The 27,101-nt window shown below is 39.2% G+C and overlaps 1 protein-coding gene across 2 annotated transcripts in view; it reads left to right on the top strand.

The window, feature by feature from the left end:
- The window catches only part of OSTF1 (osteoclast stimulating factor 1), a 55,366-nt gene extending 34,938 nt beyond the window's left edge, over positions 1–20,428 (top strand). Inside the window, exons 4-11 of one of the 2 annotated variants that reach the window (XM_012122697.5) lie at positions 1,625–1,688; positions 3,515–3,568; positions 5,053–5,160; positions 6,059–6,108; positions 8,313–8,391; positions 11,529–11,627; positions 19,435–19,465; positions 19,846–20,428. In XM_012122697.5, the coding sequence (XP_011978087.1) occupies positions 1,625–1,688; positions 3,515–3,568; positions 5,053–5,160; positions 6,059–6,108; positions 8,313–8,391; positions 11,529–11,627; positions 19,435–19,465; positions 19,846–19,885 (525 nt within the window). In that variant the 3' untranslated portion in view covers positions 19,886–20,428. The remainder of the gene's footprint in view (positions 1–1,624; positions 1,689–3,514; positions 3,569–5,052; positions 5,161–6,058; positions 6,109–8,312; positions 8,392–11,528; positions 11,628–19,434; positions 19,466–19,845) is intronic. The other variant, XM_004004301.6, reaches the window with a different exon arrangement.
- Positions 20,429–27,101: the final 6,673 nt, after the last annotated feature.

Below are 27,101 nucleotides of genomic sequence, written 5' to 3'. Positions count from 1 at the left end.
GGTCAACCTGAGGGAGTGCTAGGGAACCAGCTTTCTATTCTGGCAACTGTTAAGGAAAAGAATCAATGTTTGTTCTGCCTTTTCTTTATGAACTTTATCTCTGGGTCACGTGAGAGTTGATGAGGAAAAGTTTGTCTTTAAAGTAATATTCTAGTTATTTAAGGGCTTCCCTGGTGGCTCAGCAGTAAAAAAAAATCCATCTGCAATGCCGGAGACATGGGTTCAGTTCCTGGGTGGGGAAGATCCCCTGGAGGAGGAAATGGCAATCTCATGAACAGGAGAGCCTGCCGGGCTACAGCCAGATAGTTGTCTGGGTTTGCGAAGAGTCAGACACGACTTAGCCACTGAGCATGCAAGTGCATACTAGTTATTTGAAGAAGGAATGATGGAATTAGAATGTCACCATTTGCAACCCTTATGAAATCATGGATCCAGATGCTCATCAGTGGTTACTGATGCTACAAATAGAGACCACCAGACATTGAGTGTCTCCTGATGGAAGAATCAATGCTACAGATGAAATCATCTTGCTGAGGTTGAATCTGAATCTAATTAAGCCTTTAGAACTAATGACCAGTTTATAAACAATATAGGGTGCAAAGGAACACATTTTTTTATAACAAGGGATGCAACATGCAAAATCCAGACTATTTGAAACTCTTTACAACAAACTATTTTGTTCAACAAATATATTGTGAAGGAGTGAAAAAAAATCAGTGAAGGGGGAAAATATAGACTAAAAGAGACTTAAGAGGCAAATCATCCAGTCGTAGTGTGTGGCCTTATTATGAGACATATCAGAAATTTTGAATATTATACATATTTGATGATATTAAGGAATTGTTGAAAAAAACTCTAAGCTGTGATAATGGTATTATCATTAGGTCTTTGAGAAAGTCCTTATCTTTTAGAGATTCATATTGAAATATTTACAGATAAAGAATATGATGTCTAGAATTTATTTCAGAATGATCTGAAGGGGAGGGGAGTTGTAAGTGAGGTAATACATGAAACAGTATTGGCTATGAGTAAATAATTCATGCAGTTAAGAAATGGATATGTGTAGGTTCCTTATATGATTCCTTCTATTTTGGTACAGGTTTGCATTTTTTTTTTTTAATGATTAAAAAGTTACCCCAAAAAATGAAAGTGAAATAGATCTTTAGAAAATCAAATATATGTATATCTTGAGACTAAGAAATTAGACTTTGGGCAAAAAAAATCCTATAGTCTAAACTAAACATAATTGTTTCACTTCTCTTTCATATTATCTCTGTGTGATTTGTTTAAACATTGGAACTCTTCGATGAAGTGTATTTGATTTGTTGCAGGCAGATGTGTGTGTATTTGTAATTTAATGATAAAGGGAATGGTATAAGTAAATATAAATAAGTAGGGAAACAGGAAGCTTGATCAATGTGACCAGGGCTGATGGAGTTACTGTTCAAAGCAGTAACTCTGCATTTGAATTGGAAGCATGTATCTTATCTAAAATAAGACAAAAACATCTCTTGCTCTAGCCTTTGAAAAGGCTAAAATGACGCCAGCATGAGCCACAAGGTTTTAATAGTGATTGGATGTAAACTGGATTTGGTGCCACTTAATTTAACTCTTCTTTCACCAGAGTGATACCAATTGGTGGAAAGGTACCTGCAAAGGCAGGACTGGACTGATCCCAAGCAACTATGGTAAGACGGCTGCAGTGGCTTTACTTGGGCTGTATTTTGTGCATTCTCGATTATCTGGTTCCTGAGGCCTTTCTGCTTTCTCCTATGGCTGAGAAATTGATGGAGTCTCTGCTAGTCTGGGACATTTTCAGCTCTGAGCCTTCTCTTAATAGAGTGGTCATGGACCCTGAAGTTGCTTGAACTTGACTCTTTGGCTTAAGAAAATGCCCATTGTAACATTCTTGGAAGAACGTAAGGTTTCCAGGGAAATGCTTTTGGCTTTACTTTATTCAAGGTTAGAACATTTTTCTTTTTCTTTGCTTTCTCTTTTGTTTTTTAGACTGGCCCTTTCTTTAGTAAATTACTTTGCCTTGTTATGTTAATTAATGTCTGGGGCAGTGATGTTCATTAAATGAGTAATAGCACAGTGAGACATGGGTCCTTGCCTTGAAGCCACTTCTGGTTGCAAGGGGGACAAAGCAGACTTTCATAGACATCTTCAAAGTAAAAAGTGCACACAAATTGATAAACCAAGGGTCCCGGTTTTTAATTCTTCTACTCCTAACAATGAGGGACCTTACTTAAGGGATTTAACTGGTACCCGTGGGACCATTTCTCCATCTGTATCATGAGAAGTTTGATTCAAATCACTTATAAGGTTCCATTGGACATTTTAATTAGATACATCCTCAGACCAATAGTGCTTGTATCAGGCACTAGTTCCAAACACTGTAAGGTGACTTACAAAATTTCTAGGAAGCACTTCACAGTTCCTAGGGGAGGGGAGGGGAGAGGAGGAGAGGGGGAGGTTGCAAAGGAGAGGAGGGGAGGGGAGGAGCCAGAGGAAAGGAGTGGAGGGGAGGAGAGGGGAGGGGGAAGGGAAATGAGTGAGGCTAAGGCCCTTCACACAGGGGCCTCACTTACCTGGTCTAAGGGCCATACCATTCTGGATTTTAAAAGGCTTTAAACATTTCTACACTCCTCTTTGAAATCCCAAATAAACAACTTCTGTGCACTCCCTTCCCAGCTACTCGGAGACACCGAGGGTGCAATGTGTTCCTCAGTTGCTAGATCCCTGGTAGGCAAGGGAGTGTCCAGTTACAGCCCTCTGGTGGGAGGGGTGCCTCTGAAGTCTCATTTGAGCAAGTCTTCATGTGGTCACTCCTGTTGATTCTGGGACAGTAGTGAACACACCTTTCTTAGAGGCAGGTAGGTGTGCTAATTACCCTTTCTGAATACAGAAAACAAAATATTTCTCCTTTACCCCACCCCTCTTATGCATGCATACAAGGGAAACAATTATTTTCAGCCATCTTCAAAGCAGGATATTTTTAAAGAATGTAAAAATGAACCTCGAATGCTTTCTTTTGCAGTTTGCTGACTAAATTTCTTGTTGAAATATCTGAGCAAGCTAGTATGCAGGCCTTGGATCTGTGTGTTTTTATTTATGGTTGTTGTTCAGTTGTCCAGTAGTGTCCAACTCTTTGCGACCCCAGGAACTGCAGCCCACCAGGCCTCCCTGTCCCTCACCATCTCCCAGAGTTTGCCCAAGTTCATGTCCGTTGTTTTTATTTATACTTCCAATTAATTGCTGCACTTATTTCTGTTTATACTCCCAGTTAATTGTTGTGTTATTGTCTTAACTTGGTTTCTTTTGACACATTCAGCTTCTTTCAAAGCACAAAACATCACTTTGATTTTCTGCCATGTTTAAAATCCACAGTAAGTCAGGGTAGCTGTATGGTGAAAGGTCCTGGCATTTCTGAAGCTTGGGTACTAAGCTGGTTTCACGGAATCCTTTGAGTGGCCTTCTCAGCATCAGTTTGCACTTTTTCTTTTCAATCTAGTGGCAGAGCAGGCAGAATCCATCGACAACCCATTGCATGAAGCTGCAAAAAGAGGTAGGTATGATTCTTTTCGATTGAGATAAATAGTACAGTAAAACACACAGATAATAATTATATAATTTGATGACTTTTGACAAATGTATACACCCGTGTAACCAACACCCAGGTCAAGATCTGGAACATTTGCATTATCCCCAAAAGTTCCTTTCCCAGTTAAATCCTTACCTCCCACAAAGGCAGGCTCCATTCTGCCTTCTTTCACTCTACAGAAATGTGTGATTTTAATTTTTAAAATGTCAGCAAATACTTTTGAGCCCCTTACCTGCCTTGTGCTTAGTGGCAAGTGGAAAGGCATGGTCTGTGACTTTCAGAGCTTAGAATCTGGCGGGGAGAGATGTGTGTAGCACATCTTTACAAGACATTGTGATAAGGACCGTGGTTGAAGTGTGGGTCAGTTAAACAGGCTATTAGAGGCCAGAGTGAGTAACTGGCCTCATTCAGGGCAGAGGGTTGGGGCCTCTCAGGGGTCCAGGCTCTGGGAGAGTGTTGGTATAGGGCTGGTATGTATGGGAGGATGGACTTAGGGAGGAAAGGAGCACCAGAGATGGGATTTGAATTGGGCTGGCCAAAAAATGTTTGGATTTTTTCTGTAAGATGTTATAGAGTACATGGGACTTGATCCTATTGATCAGCAGTTCTCCACTGAAGGGTCATTCCTCTCTCCAGACTTTGGGACATTTGGCAATATCTGGAGAGATACTGGCACCTTTTGGGTACAGGCTGGGGGTGTCACTCAACACCCTGCAGTGCACGGTACTGCTCCCATAACAGAGAATCCTCCAATGCCAAATGTCAGTTGGGCCACTGTTGAGAACCCTGCCCTAGATAATGGGGAGTTTTTGTCAGGCTACAATAAGCTCCCATTTAATTTTAGATTTTCTTGAAATCTGAATATATAAAAGGAAATTATTTGTTTAGGATTATGCATAAATAGAACTACTAAATCGACATTTAAAAATTTCTAGATATTAAAAAAAATTTTTTTAAAGTAAATATTTAGGGCATTTAGCCAGAGGATTTTAAATTAATAGCTATACTTTAACATAAAGAACAGTACTTTGAGTAGGTTATTTAGTTTTTATGTCCTTGTAGGAACTGTAAGTGTGTTTTAAATATGAATATGAGTAGTGTCTGCTTGTTCTTAGGTTTGATTGGTTTTTTTTCCCCCTCAAAGTTTTAGGAGTTCACAAAGGAAAAACAGTTTTTTCCACAGTGTAAAAATACCTTAGGTAGAACCATTTTAGCAACTGTTCCCATTAACCTGCCATTAAAAATTGATGTTAATGCTTTCCATTAATAAACTGGAAGTCAAGATGGTCCATAGAGAATGCATTACAAGGGCAGGTTTTAATTTCAGACTTGCTGACTAATCCTTTGCAAATACAAATTTATACAGGATGAAATTGATTTAAAAGCAAAACAAAACAAAAAAATGAAAATATTTTTAATGTGTTTTTATAATTATAAAACGTTTTCAGGCAACTTGAGCTGGTTGAGAGAGTGTTTGGACAACCGAGTGGGTGTTAACGGTTTGGACAAAGCTGGAAGCACTGCCCTCTACTGGGCTTGTCACGGGGGTCACAAAGGTATTATATTTTGTTTGTTACCATAAATGTCTTTGCCATTGAAAATGTACTTCATCTAGGGGACCCAGAGTTACAGAAATGAAAAAGAAAAATTGATTATTCTTTTTAAATTCTTCAGGACATCAGCCTTTTAAAAGCCCAGTTCCTGAAAGTTCTGTAAAACTGTAGGTGGAATGTGACTGGTCAGCCTCACTGTGGGCACCTTTCCACTTAAAAAGAGTGAAACCTTCCTTTCCTGTCTCAGGCTTGGAAGAGCAACAGGAAAACAACAGTAATATAAAAACAAACCCCACTGTCTAACCTCACTAAAACAAGGGCCACAATTGACTCCTCTAGCTTAGTTTATCCCCCAAAGCTTTTATGATTTACATTCTAAGTTTAAGATTTAGCACAAAGACAGCATTTGCTTGAGTTGGTGGTTAAGTTGATAACGTTCTCTCTTATAATCAATAATAATGACAGATGGAATTTCTAGATGCATTTCAGCCTGGCCGAGAATCTACGGCAACCTACTCTCTTGCTCCCTCTCTACAACACACAGAAAATAATCCCAATAGTATTAGGAAAAAAAGAATCCAAAAAGTTAAATAGCATGGCCAAAGGAAAATTTAAGCACAAATTAGTGATATGAGTGTTAAGTATCCCAGCAAATGTAAAAATATTCCTATCACAGATGTCATGTGAAAATGCAAAAGCCAAAGTATTTGAAAAAAATTATCCCTAAATAATTCTGTTTTTTAGAGTCTTAAGTCTTCTATTTATATAAATGTTGAAAAAATTGTTATAAGGAGTTTTTTGAAGATTCTTCTGAAAAGAATCCTTTTAAAATTATTATGCAGAGTCTTATCAGGCTTTTATTCCCATTCTTTAAAAAAGATTGTTTCTATTTGAATTTCAGATATAGTGGAAATGCTGTTTACTCAACCAAACATTGAACTGAACCAACAGGTGAGTTTCCTTATGCAGAAATCATTTAACCTGCCTGCCTTGCTCTCATAGTACAGCTTATAGGTGTGTAAAATCCTGTCTTGAGGTCTTGAAACTCAATTTTTCCCATTTATTATCTTTCATAAAACTTTTAATCTAAATACTTCAAGCACATAGTTAAAAATTATTTTTGCACTAAAGTGCAAACTGTATAAAGCTCAGAATGCCTGCCACACTCCTCCTAGTATATCACTTTAAGCTTTTAGTGCTTTCCTCTTATCTTCACACTACTGAGAAATATGTTTGTGGAGCTGTCTCATAATTCACCATCTTCGTAAGTGTTTTGGCATCCTATCTGGCAGGTAGAGCGATCCATGCTTGTCAACAGCCTGTCGTCTTCCACCACCCAACTTCCAATCTTTCCTCCTTTGGTTCTCCTAATATCATAATTTTGGCTTATATTACTACATAATGCTCATGGTATTGTAGCTGTTTCAATATTGTTCGCTGTTTATATAATTTATTTTGTTTCTGTATTTATAGCCTTTTGTCCTCTCTTGATATACTTTTCTAAAATGTATATGATAATTGCTTTCTTGTTTTTCTTCTGGAATCATGCTGAAGGCCTCCATCTTCATTCTCTGATTGGAGCAGCTTGATCTCCTCTACTCTTTGATGTCTTCCTGGGAAACCCTTCACTGCCCTTCAGAAAAGTGTGTCTTCACTTTTCTGAATCCTGCGTCTTCCATTAGTTGAAGAACACCTTCAATAGATTCCTGAGAAAGGGGAGCTTGGGCTTGATTATTTGGCTGATAGAATTCTGGGTTGAATTACTCTATTTTTGAGCACAAACAGTAATAATTCAGCACTCTTTTTCGGCTAGCGACTGCCCCACTGTTTGGCCTGAGCTTACCTACCAGCTCCACCATGGTGACAACAGAATGGCACAGGTTGCTTCTGTAAAGCAACATTCTTCACCTGTTTGGTGGCTTTTTGGATATGCATGCCCTTAGTGGCCTGGGCAGTTTCACAAGTGTTCTGAAAGTGAACATGAAGATTTGAACCTCTTGATTTGCATGATTTCTGGGTTTTCCCAGGTTTTCCAGGTTTTTCTGGGGTTTTCTGGGTCAGATAAATAGCGAACCATTTTTAGGGGTCACTGCAGGCCACTTACCAGTAAAGCAATTATATACATATTTTAAAACATTTCCTGCTATTCACTATACTGTATCTTTTCCCTCTGAGATCTGTTAGTTTTGTTTTGATCTTTCTTCAAATACAGGATACAAATACATAGTGCCTCAAATACTGCCTTTGTCCATTCATGTTTGAGTGTGACTAGAAGCTGTGTGTGCTTGTGGGGCTTACTGACTGGTGGGGTTTCTCTGTTGGGTGAAATGGTGAGGTCCTCACTGTTTTTCTGGCTTATTCCCAGATGCCAGTTAAAATAGTCACTTCCTCCTCTCTGTTGGGGCTGTTCAGCTCTATCAGAGCAGCATTCTCCAGCCTCCTTCTTGGGGTAGATGCTAGACTGTACACACTGGGGCTGTGTGTGTGTGTGTGTGTGTGTGTGTGCGCAAGCTGGGGCAGTGGGGTGAGGGTATGTGGGGTAGGTAAAGGCAGCTATGAGAGGGGTTTTATGCTCATTGTGTAGGTTTTTCAGCTAGCCCCTGCTTTTAATTCCTGGCCTCATTACTACCTTCTCTTATGCCTCCAAGTTCCATAAGCTTGGAAACTGTCCGGTTAATTTCAAAATACGATAATTCTACCATCTGTACTGAGTCATCTGACAGCAAGGAGAGAGAAAGGTGATCTAGGGTTTGGGGGTTCTAATTACTCAGTAGAAACATTTTCACCTAGTACTCTTGGTTTCACTCCCATGCCTCCTTCCTGCTCCAGAGTCTCCAGTGTCTCCAATTCCTCATTCATGCTGATTTCTACAGGGACAGATCTGCTTGCTTACTCCGGGTATCTCCCTCTGTGAGCATCTGCATTTCCACACGTGCTCTGCCAAGTCAGTTGCTCCTCCGCCATCGCATTCCCTCTCCCCATATGACTCATCACTCATCTCTTGAGTCTCTTTTCCCTCTTTGGAATTTTATATGTTTCTTTCACTTTGTTCTCATTTTAGATTTACTTTAGGCTAGAGTAAACCTAAATTTGTGTATATTTTCAATCCTCGCTCTCTTTTTTAAAAATGCTGCTCTCTCTTGTTATCACCATAGAACAAGCTGGGAGACACAGCTTTGCATGCCGCTGCCTGGAAGGGTTATGCAGATATTGTACAGTTGCTTCTGGCAAAAGGTAAAGTGTTTAGTTTTTCTGGTCTTGGATCACTCTGAAAATCAAGCTCCATCCAATTACACCATTTAAAAATTTTAGGGAAAATAACGGGCTTCTTATTTTATAACTGGAATTTTGATCTCTGTCTGCATCATGGAGTTTTTCTGATAAGATAAAATTATTGAGGTGGTTTCTGGTTTTCATTTTAAATCAAAAGTTTGGTAAGCTTTAGCATTATATATGTTACTTTTAGTAAGAATTTATTTTTCTGCAGGATTTAAAGGGACCTAGAAGGAAGGTATGTGTGTGTGTTTGCATCCATGTATGTGTGCACACATACAGAGGCGATCTCTCTAAGAAAGCTGTGTGGGTAAAGTTGCTGAGGCCCCGGGTTCTCACAGGCAAGTCTTGATTAGATAAGAAAGGATGCTGTGGCACGGCGTCCTGCTTTGAGCTGAGCAGGTGCTCAGTGTACAGCAAATGAGAAGATGCCTTGATTCCACGTTTTTACACAAGTCAGAAGGAACAGTGAAATAATGGACTCAACCATCTATTCATCTGTTTGTCCCACAAGCTTTAGTTAACCCTTGTAGGGTGCCATACTGCACCCTGGTCTAGAAGGCTATAATATAGGATACTTGAGTTCCCAGCCTGCATGTCATGTGGATGTACTATCATTAGGGATCCTTGGCACAATGTTGTGAGTTTTCAATTTGAAGTTTGTTGATAATATAAACTCTAGGAATAAGAGATCAGACACCTTGATGACCTCTGTAGTACCCCTCAAAAGTATGCCAAGAGATGTGTTGTCTGCTATGGCAGTCACTAACCATACAGGCTACTGAGCTCTTGAGATGAGGCTAGTCTGAATTGAGATGTGCTTGAAGTGGAAAATGAACATCAGGTTTTGAAAACCTAGTGGGGAAAAAAAAAGTGATGTGTCAATAATTTTTATATTGGTTACATGATGAAGTGATAACATTTTGGATATACTGGGTTAAGTAAAATATATTGTTTAAATGAGTTTTACCTCTTGAAAATGCAGCCACTAGAAAAGTTTAAATTACATCTATGGCTTACATAATTTTCCACTGGGCAGCACTGGTTGAAATGGTTTTCCTCTGGCATCCTGTCTCTGAACATTTCCCATCCTGACAGAAATCATGTATGTGAGTTCTCAAGTGTAAAGTAAGATATGATTAATCTCAGAACTGTGAACACGCAGGATGTTTGACCTATAGCACAGCGAGAGAATGAGGTTTTCTATATCACCCCAGCTGTGGATAGATCTCAGGCTCTTCACGAGAGATTTTTCACACACAAGCACCATATTGCTAATTAAATGTACTTTCTCTCTCTTTTTCTTTTGGCTTTTTTTCCTGTTTTTTTTTTTTTCCCTTGGCGATATTTTTGTGCCTTTGAGTTTTAGGACATTTATTTTTTGCTTACCAAAGAGGATGTGTTTGTAGAAAAAATGGCACTCTCAAACACTGTGGCAGAAAGTGTAAATTGGTAAGCCTTCTTGGAAGGCAATCTGACAGTAGCTAACAGAATGAAAACATACATATCCTTATATTTCAACACCACTAGAAAAACATCCTTCAGAAATACATAAAAGATGTGTTTCAAGGAGGTTCATGGCAGTATTATTGTGATAATGAATATTAGAATCTAAGTGCCTGTCAGAGAGGGGTGGTTAAATAAATCTTGTAACATCCACAAAATGGATTAATTATCAATGTTTAAATAAATTGAGTTATAAGTACGTGTACTACTAAGGGACAAATAGCATGATATATTGTTAAGTTAAAAAAACCAAAACTAGTATGGCAGAGGCCAGCACAATATTGTGAAACAATATTCTCAAACCAAAAAAATATAAAAACTATTGGTTATGAGTGAGAAGAGGGAAGGGGGAAGGATAAAATAGAACTAGGGGATTAAAAGGCACAAAGTACTGTGTACAATAATAACTATAAATGGAATATAACCTTTAAAATTTGTGAATCACTGTTGTACAACTGAAACATAGTATTATACATCAACCATACATCAGTATTTTTTTTAAAGGAAAATACCACTGGCAAAAAAAACCCCACATCAAATTACAGACCAATACCTGTAGTATGATTTTGTATATGTGTCCACGAGTGTCTGTGAATGCACTCTTGCATGTAAGGGACATGGGAACTGATGCCCGTTTGTTGGGAATGGTCACCTATGTGGAAGGTAGAAGATGGGGAAGGAAGGGGTTAGTTGAGAGCTGAAATGAGACATAAGCTATTGTTTAGCATATGTCTGTATTTTCAGATCTTTGACAATGAGAATATATTTATGAATTCTGATGTAATTTATAATAAAGATGGGGAAAAGGTGAGTGGAAGATGAACTATGCAAACAATGGATTGCCTCCAGATTTCAAGGTTTACTAATTCTGCTAATAATGTTTGAAAGTATACTTAAGATAAATATTAATGTCCTCAAGCTCAACTCACATCGTCTTTTCTAAAGACCTTCTTGAACGAAAGAGGCAAAGGGTGTATTATTGCAAGGAATGTTGAGTCTAACTGACCTAGTGTTGTACATGAAGACAGTAAACTTCTCAGGAAAAATTTCACATGCAGTTCTACAGGGTCTTGAATGGAAAGGCTGTATTTCAGTTGTATATAATTATTATAGGTGCAGCAGTAAGCTCCCTGATCAAAGATGCCAAATACGCTGTTGCTGACTTGTGAAAGTTTTACTGAAAGAGCTTGCTTTAGGGCCAGATGATTCTGTCGTTAGTTTTGCCAAAAGCGATGTTTTGATGGAAAGAGGATTCGCTGCTCTATAACTAACATCATTACTGTTTGTTATATAAGAAAGTTAAGAGAGTAAATCCTAAGAGTTCTCATTTCAAGGAAAACATTTTTTAATATTCTTTTAATTTTGTATCTATATGGGATGACGGGTGTCCACTCAACTTGTGATAATCATTTCATGATGTTTGTAAGTCAAATCATTATGCTATGAACCATAAACTTATAGTGTTGTGGGTGAATTATATCTCAGTATAACTTGAAGAAAAAAAAGAGAGGAAAAAGAAACAAGAAAAAAAATGATTGGCTGCTATTATAGAGTCTTCAAAACACCTAATTTCCTTTCTTGTGTTGCGGAAGGTGCTAGAACAGACTTAAGAAACAATGAGAAGAAGCTGGCCCTGGATATGGCTACTAATGCTGCCTGTGCATCTCTCCTGAAAAAGAAACAGGGAACAGGTACTTGATTTTAATCCTTTTCCCTCATAATGCCATCGCGACTTAAGATTTATCGATTCAGTATTGAGGAAAGATTTTTCTTGCTGAATTCTACAGATGATTCTAGAGTTAGATTTTATGTCCTTGGTCTGAATCAGAACCTCCAACATGGACAAATGTATCTGTAAAAATAAATTTATAGAGACACTGATCTTTTGCTGTGATTAGTATGTTTCTCCTTGCAATCAAGTTCTAATTACTTTGCTTTCTATTATATTATATATATCATATATATAAAGAAATATTTCTATTTCTTTTTATCAAAGAACCATTGTTTCCATACTCTTGTTTTTGATTATATATATATTTTTAGATTTTTTAATTGAAGGATAATTGCTTTACAGAATTTGTGGTTTTCTGTCATACATCAACAAGAATCAGCCATAGGTACACCCATGTCCCCTCCCTCCCAGACCTCCCTCCCATCTCTCTCCCCACCCCACCCTTCAGCCTGTTGCAGAGCACCTGTTTGAGTTCCCTGAGTCATACAGCAATTCCCACTGGCTATCTGTTTTACACATGATATTGTAAATTTCTGTTACTCTTTCCGTACATCTCCCCTTCTCCCTCCTCTCCTCCCACCTTGTCCATAGGTCTGTTCTCTGTGTCTGTTTCTCCATTGCTGCCCTGAAACTAAATCCATCAGTGCTATCGCTTCAGATTCCATATATATGTGTCAGTATAATGGGCTCTAGTTTCGTCCACCTCATTAGAACAGATTCAAATGCATCCCTTTTTATGGCTGAGTAGTATTCCATTGTATAGATGTACCACGCCTTCTTTATCCATTCATCTGTTTCACGTTCTGGCTATTGTAAATAGTGCTGCAGTGAACATTGGGGTACTTGTGTCTTTCTCAGTTTTGATTTCCTCAGGGTATATGTCTAGGACTTGGATTATTGTGTCATATGGTGGTTTTATTCTTCACTTTTTAAGGAATCTCCGTACCGTCTTCCATAGTGGCTGTATCAGTTTACATTCCCACCAGAAAGGCAAGAATGTTCCCTTTTCTTCACACCCTCTCCATCATTTATTGTTTGTAGACTTTTTGATGATGGCCATTCTGACTGGTGTGAGGTGGTATCTCATTGTAGTTTTGATTTGCATTTCTCTAATAACGAGTGATGTTGAGCATCGTTTCATGAGCTTGTTAGATATCTGTATGTTTTCTTTGGAGAAATGTCTCTTCAGGTCCCTTTCCCTCTTTTTGATTGGGTTGTTTGCTTTTTTGGTATTGAGTTGTATAAGCTGCTTATATATTTTGGAAATTAATTCTTTATCAGTTGTTTCCCTTGCTATTATTTCCTTTCATTCTGAGGATTGTTTTTTCACCTTGTTTGTAGTTTCCTTTGCTGTGCCAAAGCACTTAAGCTTAATTAGATCCCACTTGTTTATTTTTGTTTTTAATTTCCATTACTCTAGGAGATGGGTCATAGAAGATCTTGCTTTCATTTATTTCATTGAGTGTTCTGCCTGTGTTCTCCTCTAAGAGTTTAATGGTTTCTGATCCTACATTTAAGTCTTTAATCCATTTTTTTGTGTGTGTGTATAGCATTAGGTAGTGATCTAATTTCACTCTTGCATGTAGCTGACCAGTTTTCCCAGCACCACTTATTGAAGAGGCTGTCTTTGCCCCATTGTATATTCTTGCCTCCTTTGTCAGAAATAAGGTAGCCATAGATATGTGGGTTAATCTCTGGGTTCTCTATCTTGTTCCATTGGTGGCCAAAGTATTGGAGTTTCAGCTTCAACATCAGTCCTTCCAGTGAACAACCAGGACTGACCTCCTTTAGGATGGACTGGTTGGATCTCCTTGCAGTCCAAGGGACTCTCAAGAGTCTTCTCCAACAGCACAGTTCAAAAGCATCAATTCTTCAGTGCTCACCTTTCTTTACAGTCCAACTCTCACATCCATACATGACTCCTGGAAAAACCATAGCCTAGACTAGACGGCCCTTTGTTGACAAAGTAATGTCTCCTTTTTAATTTGCTAGGTTGGTCTAGGTTGGTCATAACTTTCCTTTCAACGAGTAAGGTTTTATGAGTGGTTATTGCTAAATATTTTTTATTTATGTATTCAAGAGTTTTATGATTATAATTTGCTTCTGTTGTAAATGATGGTATCAATAGGCTGTGATCAAAATTATTCTAGACTTTGGAAACTTATCTGTTCACAGTTCTGTGGGTGGTTTTTATTTTTTATTTATTTATTTTTTGTGGGTGGTTTTTAAAGATAGGGTATACGATCTCAAAGATAATATCTATTGATGTGGGAGAAGAGGTTTGAAAAGTTTGAACAGTTTGGTGGTTTTGAAAAGGTGTTAAAGGAAAGAAAAGGTGTTAAACACATTTGTGCCATTCATGATACTATTCAGAAACTGGCTGTTCATTTGACTTCTCAGTATGTAGCCTATTGAATGTGCTCCTCCAGATTCATTCTGATATGGTGATTTTCCAAAAAGGAGTTCTGGGAGCAGTAGAAGGGTGTGCCTTGAACTCTTCTTCCCATCCATCTCTCCTTTGTCCCTCTTTCATTCTTCATTAGCCTCCTGGCCCATGAGAAACCCAGAGGGGTTTGAAAAAAAGATGCTTGGTTGGAGAGGACATTTGAACTCAGTCCCCCCTGCATTGGGAGCATTGAGTCTTAGCCACTGGACTACCAGGGAAGTCCCATGGATACGTTTTTACTACTATTTTCTAGAAAGGAGCTGTGCTTAGTCTCTCAGTTGTGTCTGACTCTTTGTGACCCCGTGGACTGCAGCCCATCAGGCTCCTCTGTCCATGGGGATTCTCCAGGCAAGAATACTAGAGTGGATTGCCATTCCCTCCTGCAGGGAATCTTCCTAACTCAGGAATCAAACTGGGGTCTCCTGCACTGCAGGCAGTTTCTTTACCAACTGAGCTACTGGTGGCGGGGGAGGGGGCAAAAATGGAAGACTCACCTTTTGCATGAGTTCACGTTGCTACTCATCATTGTGGACTCTTTTTAGTATTGCTTTAGAGCCCAAAGTTTAGTCTGGTCCATGTTGGTGGAGAATGACCAAAACAACTTTTTAAGAAATTCCTATTGTAGAGGGTAAGTGCATGTATTTTCATTTTGTCCTTAGGGTATTATCATTTTCAGAGTTCTAAAACTTGGGTCAATGAGATACTCATTTCTGTTTTAATCATTTGAATCAAATTCCAATTCATGTTTGAATTCTTGGGAAACTTATTTCTCCTATTCCTTGATATATGAGAAGAGTCAGTATTATGCTGTCTCATAGTCCATTTCTAGCAGAAGCAACAAAGTACAGTCAGTTGCCTGGTCTCCTGGCTTCATCAGTCAAAAAAAACAAACAGCCTGCCTCTCTCCTTGGCTTACCAGGGGTGCTTCCCAGAATCATCCTTCTTCTGTACATGTGTGCTAAGTTGCGTTAGTCATGTCTGAGTCTGTGCAACCCTTTGGACTATAGCCTGCCAGGCTCCTCTGTCCTTGGGATTCTCCAAGCAAGAATACTGGAGTGGGTTGCATGTCCTCCTCCACGGGATCATCCCACCCAGGGATCGAACCCACATCTCCAGTGTCTCCTGCATTGGCAGGCAGTTTTTTACCACTAGTGCCACCTGGGAAGCCCCATCATCTTCCTCACCTATCATCAAATTCTCATCATAGTTCTCCTCACAAATCCATTGCTCCTTTTGTTCCTTATTTCAGATGAGTATTTGTACCAGGTTTTTATTTAACCTCAGTCCAGGTATAGTATAAACCATTAAACAGTTAGGGATTTCTTACTTATTTAAGCCATGAATGTTCACTGGCAGAGCAAGTTGTCCTTTAAAGAAATTACTCATGCATAGATTTATACAGGTTCTACTAACAAAGTAAGAAAGTTTTTACCAGCTGAGTGGTGCTCGCCAGCAACATTTTGACCCAGAAGTCATGTTAGAAGCCATGAGGGAGAGACCCTTTTATTTGAGGTAGATCTCCCACTCCCTGCTGCCTTGGTTGAGTCAGGAACAAGGACTGTGACCTAATTTCCTTTCTCTGCCGCTGACTTCCTATTGCTGTATTAGTACCTCCAAAGCATCCTGACTGAGGAGTACCAGTTTCTTATGAGTTAAAGGGTGTCAGTCTCATGCACACTGAGTGTGACTGTGATAGACAAGGAAGATACCACACCTGCTCAGACCCCAGAGGGCTACACCTCGAAGGCTCCACGTGAGCAACTGGAGCAGGAAAAAGCAGGTGACAAAACTTTCCTCTTTTTTCCCTTCGATTTTTTTGTAGTCTTTGTAGAAAAGGGCTAGGAGGTGGATGCCCTTTTTCTCTGTTTACTCCAAGTATCTCTAGTCTACCTCTCTAAATCTGTGCAATACTCAATTCAGTATTGAGGTATAATCTTGGGACCTGGCACACAGAACCAAGAAATGAATTTTCATATTTCAGTTTTCATATTACCTTTTTCTCTGCCTTTTTTCTTATTTCATTCCCCTAGTGATCCAGTTAAAATTTTTTTTAATTTGTATTTTGATCCTAGTTGGAATAAGAGCTTGAATTCTGGGTCATATAGGTAATTGCCAACATGAACTCTAAACTAGAAAAGGTATATTTTCATATTGTTGGCCACTTTTGAAAGTACCTCTTGAATTTCTTATCGGGACAAGATAATTTACATGTTACCCTAACATGAAGAGTAACTTTAGGATATAGGGGTAGGGTCAGGCCATGACTGAGGACTGAACCTTGAACCTTTAAGTTGTTCTTCCAGTTTTCAAAAGCTGGGGTATAATTTACACTAACTAAAATATGTAAATCCTAACTGAACATCTTGATGATTTTTTTTTTTTTTACTGTGTTTTGCTTTTTTTAAAAAAATTCATTAACCTGGTTTAATTCACACTGAAATTTTGTTGTTCTTGTTGTTTTTTGGCTGCATCATGAGGCTTGTGGGGATCTTAGTTTCCCCATCAGGAATTGAACCTGGGCCCCTGAAGTCGAAGTGCAGAGTCCTAACCACTGGACGGTCAGGGAATTCCCACTGTGCTTACACTTGTTAACCACAACCCCGATCAAGATGGAGGGCTCTTCCCACATCCCAGAAGCCTCCTTCAGCATCCCCTGCTTCTCTCACCATAGATTAGTGTTGCCTGTTTTCGAACTTAATATAAATGGAATCAAACAGTATGTGCTTTTTGATGTCTAACTTCTTTCATGTAACATGTCTGTGAGATTTATGCATGTTGTGTTTTTCCCTCCATCATTCATTTATTCACTTGTATTTCTGTCTTACGTTCTGGTGCTTGACTTGGAACGTGTAATCCAGGGCAGTGAGACTGAGGAAAAAATGGAAGTGAGGCAGGAGAGGCTGAGAAACATTGTTGGGAGATACATGACCATGATGGTGACGCCCCAGGATGGGCTGTTGAAGATACAGCTCATCGTCAGCACTTGGCCGTGCTGGAAGTTTCCAGAGAAACTGTGCCTCAGAGAGTCTATGGAAGTAAGGAAGGAAGGAGAAGGAGTTTATTAGCCTGCCTGTCTCTCACTTTGTATGCGGTCAGCATTTGTACCATGGCAAGTTATCTTTCTCTTGCTTAAAGCAAAGTGCCAAAGGAACAATTGAAGGATCGAGAATATTTCCGATATAGCAAAACATAGGTTGTAGTAGCAAAGTACAAAAGAAAGGGGGAGAGCTTTGCTATATTTGTCTTTTTGTATTTAATTTAAAAAGCTACCAGTTCACAGCCAGTCGTGAAGTTCATGGGTGTGTGTGGGATAGAAGAAGATACCTTCCTCCCAGGCCTCCAGAACTCCTTTGAAGGAGAATGGAGACAAGTACAATCAACCTGGAGATTTCTAGTAGTTTGGAAGCTGGTGTGAAATTGCTGAAGCATACTTCTGTTCTGCCTATACTCACTGTTCTTTTCCCTTTCTTTTTGTTCCATGTATATGATGTAAGATAAGTTGGTTTCTATATCCCTCATATTGACTCTCCCCTGCCCCTCCCTTTTAAAAATCATTATTTTCCTAAACATATTCTTTAAAAGACTACAGTTTCATCAAATATCTTGTTATAGTCTAGATTTACCATTTTCTTTCATTTGTTTGTTTATTCTTTGCTTACTTATCTATTTATTTACAGTTTAAGTAGGGTCCAAATTGATAGCTATGTCTCTTTTTTTCTCTGCTTTTGTTTTTCAATTAATGTTTCCTTCCCCTCTGATTTTCCTCTTTGTTTGGCCTTGCTTTTTATTTGGTAAAGAAATTGGGACAGTTTCCCTGAATTTCCCAGTCTAGACATGGCAAGCATGCATTTCCATGGTGTAGTCTGTCATGCTCCTCTGTCCTCATCTTTTTGTCAATTGGTGTTATGTCCAGAAGCTTGGTTAGACTTAGATTTTATCTGTCTCAGGGGTAGAGGGAAGGATACGTAATAAAAAAAAATTGTGTTCTTCTATCAGAGGCACATAATATTAATATCTATTTGTCACTTTTCCTGTGATGTTGGCATCCATGGATGATTATTGTCTAGATCCATTGTTTCACCGATGGTTACAAAATGGTGATATTTTAATTTCATTCCCTTCTCGGTTATCAGTTAGAACATCCTATAAAGAAAAATCTCCCCTTATCAACTGTTTGCTTACTTAGAGCAATAGTTTGTATAGCAGGGGCAGAATAAGAGTTCTGCCCCTGAAAGCCCTTTAAGAGTTTTCAAAGCAACCTGCTGGATCTCTATTATTTTTTGAAGGGAACCAATGAATTCTCTTTGTGTGTTGAAATATTTGCTGTGTTTTGATCCAGTATTGTTAATTACTGGTAGCCTATCTTTGGCTAGTGGAGACCCCTTCTGGTTGGATCCTGAGCCCTTTTAAAATGATGCTGTGTTTGCTAGGATCCTTGTTTTATAGCTTAAGAAGGGGTTTCAGGTCCATCTTTTACAGTTTCTGTCCCAGACTTGAAATCAATCATATCTCCAATGAGCAGGGGCTTATAGTATTTAGAGACAATGTTCTGGGTGCTATAATACACATTTATTGAGCTCGTGGTCATGTATGGATGTGAGAGTTGGACTGTGAAGAAGGCTGAGCACCGAAGAATTGATGCTTTTGAACTGTGTTGTTGGAGAAGACTCTTGAGAGTCCCTTGGACTGCAAGGAGATCCAACCAGTCCATTCTGAAGGAGATCAGCCCTGGGATTTCTTTGGAAGGAATAATGCTAAAGCTGAAACTCCAGTACTTTGGCCACCTCATGCGAAGAGTTGACTCATCGGAAAAGATTCTGATGCTGGGAGGGATTTGGGGCAGGAGGCAAAGGGGACGACAGAGGATGAGATGGCTGGATGGCATCACTGACTCGATGGATGTGAGTCTGAGTGAACTCCGGGAGTTGGTGATGGACAGGGAGGCCTGGCGTGCTGCGATTCATGGGGTCGCAGAGTCGGACACGACTGAGCGACTGAACTGAACTGAACAATGTGTTTATACTTGCATTTCAGTTTTTCACTTAAAACTATACCTTGTGTAAGCTGTTGCTGTAGGAATTTGATTAGACTATTTGAATGTGAATGGACAGGTGAACAGGTAAAAAGATCAGATACCTTCCTTTTGAACTCTGTTTAGGGTTGACAACATTTGATGGGGTTCAACTCTTTCTGTTTTAAAACACTATTTATTTTTCATTTCAGTTTCCTTGCTTCTGCATATTCTTTATCAATGTTTGCTAAAATGAAACTGAAGCTTCTATGTTTTCATTCTCTTTCTTTTCCTTTTCCCCCTCATTAGTTATCTTTCTGCCCAGTGACCTTGCCTTCAGGTAAGGCTACAGGTTGTGGACTGGCTGAAGCCACCTGTGCACTTGTCACTGGGAGAGGAGGTTTGGAAGCACAGGTGTCAGGGTGGACGGGCTTCTGGTGTGTCCCCCGTTGGTCCTGGCGCATGTGGCTGGTTGTGTTCTGTGGTGGGAGACAGACTAACAGCACCTCAGCACCACGTTTGTTGCTTTTGTGCGTGTCTAGGTAACATGCAGATCAATATAGCTGTCAGCCTCTGTGGCAGCAGAAGCTGATTAGCCTGGAAAGCAAAAGTAGAGAAAGATCCTTGGAGGAAATACAACCCCTAGGAGCTTTGAAAGTGAAAAAAAAATCCAAGCCATTTCTAATTTTTCTGTTTTGCTTTTCCCCCTCTTCCTTTTAGATGCAGTCCGATCATTAAGCAATGCCGAGGACTATCTTGATGATGAAGACTCAGATTAATTCCCTTCCGGAGCTTTGAGATCTAAAACTTCTGTTGCTTTTGCCATTTCAAAACCTTGTCTTTGTCAGAAGAGTGTTGGTAACTGTTAAAAAAAAAAAAAGAAAAGTCTATATGAACGTGGCAGTATTGCACTGTGTTTGAGTAAAACTTGTAAGTGACTAGTTCTCACCTTCAGTTTGCCAATAAGTGACTGGATATTTTGCTGTATAAAGTACGTATTTGCTCACCAGAGTAGAACAAGAAGAGATTATTTCTATTTATCAAGCTTAACGGAATTAAAAAAATTTTTTTCTTTAAAAAAGTCAGGTTTTTTTTTTTTTTTAAAGTTCTTTACCTCAAGGATTGAGATATTTTGAATGGATTTTTCAAGGGAGGGATGCTTATTATAATAATAAACCAAAAGATTTAACAGAAAATTGTCAGCTATTCTGACAAAAATAAACATTTTAAGAGACTTTATTTCTTTTGTCTGTTTTATGGTATTATTCTTTGCTGATAAATAAATAAAAGCTTTTTATATTTAGGTAAAGCCTGATTTGATTTTTTAAAATACATTTTGTATTATTAGCAGAGAAGTCATAGCAGCCAAATTTCTTTCTTTTTTTCTGGGTATAGTGTACTTTATTGTTGGTACAAGGTGGGGCTCCCTAAGCCCCTCCCCTTCTTCAGAGGCTGTGTGATAGAAACTGTGGACGTGGGAGGTTCTCAATGTGTTAGGGGATCAAGTTGGCATAGTACTGTGGAATTTCTGTTCAGCCTTCTGTTGATATATCTGCTTTGATTAAAGTCAAGGCAGCAATCATTGAGGAGATACATTTCTAATAAAATATGTAAACTTAAAAAAAACTTTTTATATTGTATTGGGGTATAGACAATTAACAATGTTGTGATAATTTAAGGTGAACAGGGAAGGGACTCAGCCATATGTAGACATGTATCCATTCTTCCCCAAATTCCCCTCCCATCCAAGCTGCCACATAACATTTAGTAGAGTTCCCTGTGCTATACAGTAGGACCTTGTTGGTTATCCATTTTAAATACAGCAGTGTGTACATGTCCATCCCAAACTTAAACATTGTGAGATTTTCGATTTTCTCTCCAATGTTATACTTAATGTGAAAAAATCTAGCAACTCATTACAGTTTGCTTAAGATTTGAAAGATGAACAAAAAATTATTTCCTTATTATGAAAGATGCTGTAGTTTTCCATAATGGAGGAGCCATGAGCCATGAAATTTTTTCCCCATTCAATTTTTCACTTTGGTAAGTTATTTTCTCTAAACATGGCTCTAGTTCATAAAGATCTGGCTTCTTTTGATAAAACATCAGTGTAACATTACAGGGAGCCTTCTGTACTACCGCAGTGACACTTCATTTGAGATTCTACTTTTGATCATAATAGTGATGATACTAAAAAATGACATGGCCATTGGCATTTGCCTAGATTTTAGGCCTCAGATCCAGAAGTATGTTTTGCAAGAGGACTTTGATGCTAATTTCAGAAAACACATTGGTGAAGAGAAGGGAATGTTTGAAGAAGGAAGTGGGCTAGCTCAGGAAATGAATAACTGCCTGTAGAGGAGTTTCCTCTGTCTGTGACTTTGGTTTTTCTCTCCATGGGTGCTTTGAGAAAGGATACCCTGAGAAGCCTGTTCAAGGTCTGTCAAATATCCCAAATAAATTTTAATAGAAAGATATCTGTATAATTATTAACAGTCAGAGATGAGCACAAAAATCTGAAATTAGTAAAAAAAAAAAAAAAGGGGGGGTATTTTATTTTTAAAAGAAACACCTAAATTTAAACATTTTTATTACTTTATAAGCATAGTCTTGAATATATGAAATCCTTACTGAAATTCTTTTCCCACAGAACCTTTAAGTATTTGTTTTTTAAAATGGGAAATCTCTGACTTTTTATTCTTGTGTACTTTGGGCCTGGGACAGTCAGGATAGTTGCCAACTAAGCACTCAATTTTTTTTTTTTTTAACATTGGTAGAGATAACGTTTGTAGAAATATAGATAATTTTAATGAAAATACTATGTACTTGATGTAGATTTTTAATGCATTTGAGGAAAAGAGGCCTTACTGTCATTGCTTTAACATTAAGAGAATTCTAGAAAGTTGGCCAACTATATATAGTTCTTTTGGCAATGCAGGGCAGACTTAGGTATATACTCAGTTTTTTCTGTTGCAACAGCCACAATATACAATTTGGCTGTGGTTGAAACTCCATGAGAAAATTTACTTTGCTTTTTGTTTATTCAGTCTAGCTTATCTGAGCTTTCTCAGAGATTGTTTAATGCTGAACTCAGCAACAAAATCCAGTTCCAGGAAATTGCCACCACTCAGACTCTGTGCAGAGGAGAGCTTTGATTATATTCTAGAAATGACATTGGAGGTTTTACTGCAACCCAAGCTTTCCGATAGTCACTGTGGCCTGAACTCCTTCCCAGCCATTGCATCCTTAACAAAGAAGATGCCTTCCAGCCCCTCGGGCAGTGAGAGACTGGTACTGCTATCGGCCCAGTGTATGTGCTTAGTCGCTCAGTCATATCTGACCCTTTTTTGGCCCCATGGACTGTAGACTGCCAGGCTCTTCTGTTCATGGGGATTCTCCAGGCAAGAATACTGGAGTGGGTTGCCATACCCTCCTCCAGGGGATCTTCCCAACCCAGGGATCGAACCCAGTCTCCTGCATTGCAGGCAGATTCTTTACCAGCTGAGCCACCAGGGAAGCCCATCAGTTCAGTTCAGTTCAGTTACTCAGTCGTGTCCAACTCTTTGCGACCCCATGAATCACAGCACCCCAGGCCTCCCTGTCGATCACCGACTCCCAGAGTTCACTCAAACTCACGTCCATCAAGTCAGTGATGCCATCCAGCCATCTCATGCTCTGTCGTCCCCTTCTCCTCCTTGCCCCCAATCCCTCCCAGCATCAGAGTCTTTTCTAATGAGTTAACTCCATAACCTCATGCAAAAAAGCCCAGTTTTTATCGAAGGTTCCCATTTTAGTTTCTTTCCAGGACTGCTATGGTGCAAATTATTTGTTGTTGAAGCACCATGCATTACAGTTGTTAATTTCTGTGTTTCTTCACTGATCCCCCCTCACCCCTATTGGCTACTTTAAAAAATAGGATTGGCTATATTTTTACCCAATGGGAAATGTTGAGCAAAGCCATGGTGACGTTATTTTTTTTTTTCCCCATCTTAAAAACCAAACTAGAAATGCTGAAAATGAAATCTAAGAAATTTTAGGCAGAAGAAAACAATATTTCCATATAAGCTTTCTTCATAAATGTTTTTTGCTGTGTAGAATTTCTGATTCACTGGTATTTTTTCTTTTCTTATAAATGATGCTTTTGATAGGCTACAAGAGTCTAACATTGACACTGATCCTCTGCATTTCCCTGTTTGACTTTGTGCTTGTTCTCTTGAATTTTGTGTTGTAAATACGTATGCAGCAGTAATACACAGACAACCACACGTCAGACTTCAAAGTGTCTGATTACTAAAAGTTGAGGTTTTGGTGGGAGAAGTATTGCAAAAGACCCTGCTCTTGCTATTTTAACTGAAAATATAGCTTTGGTGAACAGTTTTCTGAAGTGAAGGAAAAATTGCAAACCACAAATCTATGGTTTCTGTCTCTTTATTTCTTAATGACAAGCCTGTACATCTTCTCCTCCCTTAAAATGACATAAAATTAAATAAAACAACCATTTATTAAGTGTCTATGCTGCCAGTTCTGTGCTAGGCACTTTCATAGACATGATGTCACTTGATCTTTACAGCAAAACCCCAGGCAGCAAACATTAATGCTCTTACCTTTTTACAGAGAAGATGAGGTTTGAAGAAGTTAAGTAACGGTCTCAAGGTTGCACTGCTTGAAGGTGGAAAAGCAGGTCTGGTTGACTCCTGAGCTCATGCATTTGTTGCCTACTGCAACTGGCGGGTGACGCCATTGGCAGCCTGCCAGAAAAATTGATGCAGACCAGCTCCTTTTCTAACTCAGGCTTTGGATGTAGCATGAAATAAACTGAGCTAACTTAATTAAATGTGTTATTTAACTAACCCTCAAAAAGAATTAAAAAAAAAAAAAAAGATCTCCTTTTCTTACCCCAGAAAAATTTTGGCAACATTTTTGGGTTCTTCCCTGCTGGCTCAGACAGTAAAGAATCTGCCTGTAATGTGGGAGACACAAGTTCAACCCCTGGGTTGGGAGATCCTCTGGAGAAGGGAATGGTAACCCACTCCAGTATTCTTGCCTGAAGAATCCCACAGAGGAGCCTGGAAGACTACAGTCCATGGGGTCACAAAGAGACAGACCAGACTGAGCGACTAACACACACACAACGCTGGAGAAATATAACGAAGCAGGTCATACCCTCAAGTTCCCAAAATTTCCAAGTTAATGCTCAGTAGACTGAGTAAATGTTAAAGAAGGAAAGTCAAGATTAGCAGCTATTCACCTTGCTCTGAGTTTGCACTGCTAACTTCACCATTTCCCTCAGATAGTCTGAGAGCTCCTCACATATTTCCACCTCACCATGAAAATAAGTGCGTCCCTTCAGAAGGCTCAGGGAGTGTTTCTTACACAAGCGTGCGAGCTCATCGTGGACGCGGTTGTAACCTCACGCTCCCAGGCAGTTCTGCTGTTCTGCCGGTGGCCTTCTGCTTATGGTTTCCATCTAAACTTGTGCTGTTGCCAACTAGGAGCTGAGTGAGGCCAGGTTTCCTGGCTGTGGCTGGAAAAGAAAACGCAGGAATCTGAAGGTATGAGTTAGACGGAGAGGAAGCAGGAAGGGAAATGGAAGGAAGAAGAGACAGAAAGGAAGAGAGGCTAGTCAGCAAAGGAGATAATGGTGACCTTCTCTAAATCTCCCGTAGTTCTGATATAAAAGAAGAATGCTTCAAGAAGTGACCAAGAGTATGGGCTTTGGAGTGGGATTCTCTGATTCAAGTCTGGTTCTGTTGCCTGTTGCTGAGTCACATGGACAGGTTACCTAAACACTCAGATTCCTTAACTGTAAAATGGGAGAATAGTACCCATTGTCTAACATTAAAAAGGATTAAATAAAATGATCTACGCTGATGACTTTGAATAGTACCTGGCAGAGTAACTGCTAAATAAATGTTGGCTATTCATAGGCTTGAATGAGGGTTTTCATTAAAAACAAATTGATGTGTACAGATGAAGAATGTGTTAACAAACTTGTGTTTCAAAAGCACCGTTATTTGTGAAGAGTGGATTCCCTAAAATGCTTTTAAAATGGGGGGAGGACAATGATATTTCCTTACGGTCATTTAGGTGTGTTTACATATGGTAGTAGTGGTTTTCAAGATAAATATGCTTTCTGTGAAGTATAGGGAAGAGGTGCATAGCTTAACTTGGTTGAAATAATTCAAAGTTAAAGTGAGGAGATTATCCCTGCCACTACTTCAGTTTTATATTGTTGCTTTGGAGTGGTTTGATGGGCTTGAAAGAGCATAGGTCCTGTATTTGGTATGTGATTATTTTGAGTTGAAAGGCTATTTGGTGTTACCATTTTGCTCTTATTTTGTTGTTGTTCAGTTGCTCAGTTGTTTTCAACTCTTTGCGAGACCATGAACATCACTTTCACCATCTCCTGGAGACTGCTCAAACTCATGTCCATTGAGTCGGTGATGCCATCCAACCATTTCATCCTCTGTCATCCCCTTGACTCCTGCCTTCAGTCTTCCCCAGTATCAGGGTCTTTTCCAATGAATGAGCTCTTCCCATCAGGTGGCCAAGTATTGGAGCTTCAGCTTCAGCATCAGGCCTTCCAATGGATATTCAGGATTGATTTCTTTTAGGATTGACTGGTTTGATCTCCTTGCAGTCCAAGGGACTCTCAAGTATCTTCTCCAATAGCACAGTTCAAAAGCATCGATTCTTCAGCGCTCAGCCTTCTTTATGGTCCAGCTCTCACATCCGTATATAATTACTGGAAAAACCATAGCTGACTATACAGACCTTTGTTGGCAAAGTAATGTTTCTGCTTTTTAATATGCTGTCTAGGTTTGTCATAGATTTTCTTCCAAGGAGCAAGCATCATTAAATTTCATAGCCGCAGTCACCATCTGCAGTAATTTTGGAGTCTGAGAAAAGAAAGCCTGTCACCATTTCCCCATCTATTTGCCATGTAGTGACGGGACTGGATGCCACGATCTTAGTTTTCTTAATGTTCAGTTTTGAGCCAGCTTTTTCACTCTCCTCTTTCACCTTCATCAAGAGGTTCTTTAGTTCCTCTTGGCTTTCAGCTGTAAGGGTGGTATCATTCGCATATCTGAGGTTATTGATATTTCTCCCTGCAATCTTGATTCTAGCTTGTGCTTCATCCAGCCCGGCATTTCTTATGAAGTACTCTGCAGTTAAATAAGCAGGGTGACAGTACATAGCCTTGATGTACTCCTTCCCCAATTTTGAACCAGTCTGTTGCTCCATGTCTAGTTCTGTTTTGCTCTTATATATGCCTTGCCTTCAAAATGGAAACAACCTATTTAAATTGGTAAGTTTTGCAATATTGTATGTTTCCGCCATAAGGTCAACGCTTAAAGAATTTGGTCTCCCAGTGTCAACAATATATGGTAAAGCAATGGTCCTCTGGTTCCAAATAGGAAAAGGAGTACGTCAAGGCTGTATATTGTCACCCTGCTTATTTAACTTATATGCAAAGTACATCATGAGAAATGCTGGGCTGGAAGAAGCACAAGCTGGAATCAAGATTTCCGGGAGAAATATCAATAACCTCAGATATGCAGATGACACCACCCTTATGGCAGAAATTGAAGAGGAACTGAAAAGCCTCTAGATGAAAGAGGAGAGTGAAAAAGTTGTCTTAAAGCTCAACATTTAGAAAACTAAGATCATGGCATCTGGTCCCGTCACTTCATGGGAAATAGATGGGAAACAGTGAAACAGTGTCAGACTTTATTTTTTTGGGCTCCAAAATCACTGCAGATGGTGATTGCAGCCATGAAATTAAAAGATGCTTACTCCTTGGAAGAAAAGTTTTGACCAACCTAGATAGCATATTCAAAAGCAGAAACATTACTTTGCCAACAAAGGTCTGTCTAGTCAAGGCCATGGTTTTTCCTGTGGTCATGTATGGATGTGAGAGTTGGACTGTGAAGAAAGCTGAGCACCGAAGAATTGATGCTTTTGAACTGTGTTGT

This window comes from Ovis aries, chromosome 2, assembly GCF_016772045.2.
Source record: "Ovis aries strain OAR_USU_Benz2616 breed Rambouillet chromosome 2, ARS-UI_Ramb_v3.0, whole genome shotgun sequence".
Lineage (NCBI taxonomy): Eukaryota > Metazoa > Chordata > Mammalia > Artiodactyla > Bovidae > Ovis > Ovis aries.
This window is presented reverse-complemented; position numbering and strand designations above follow the sequence as displayed.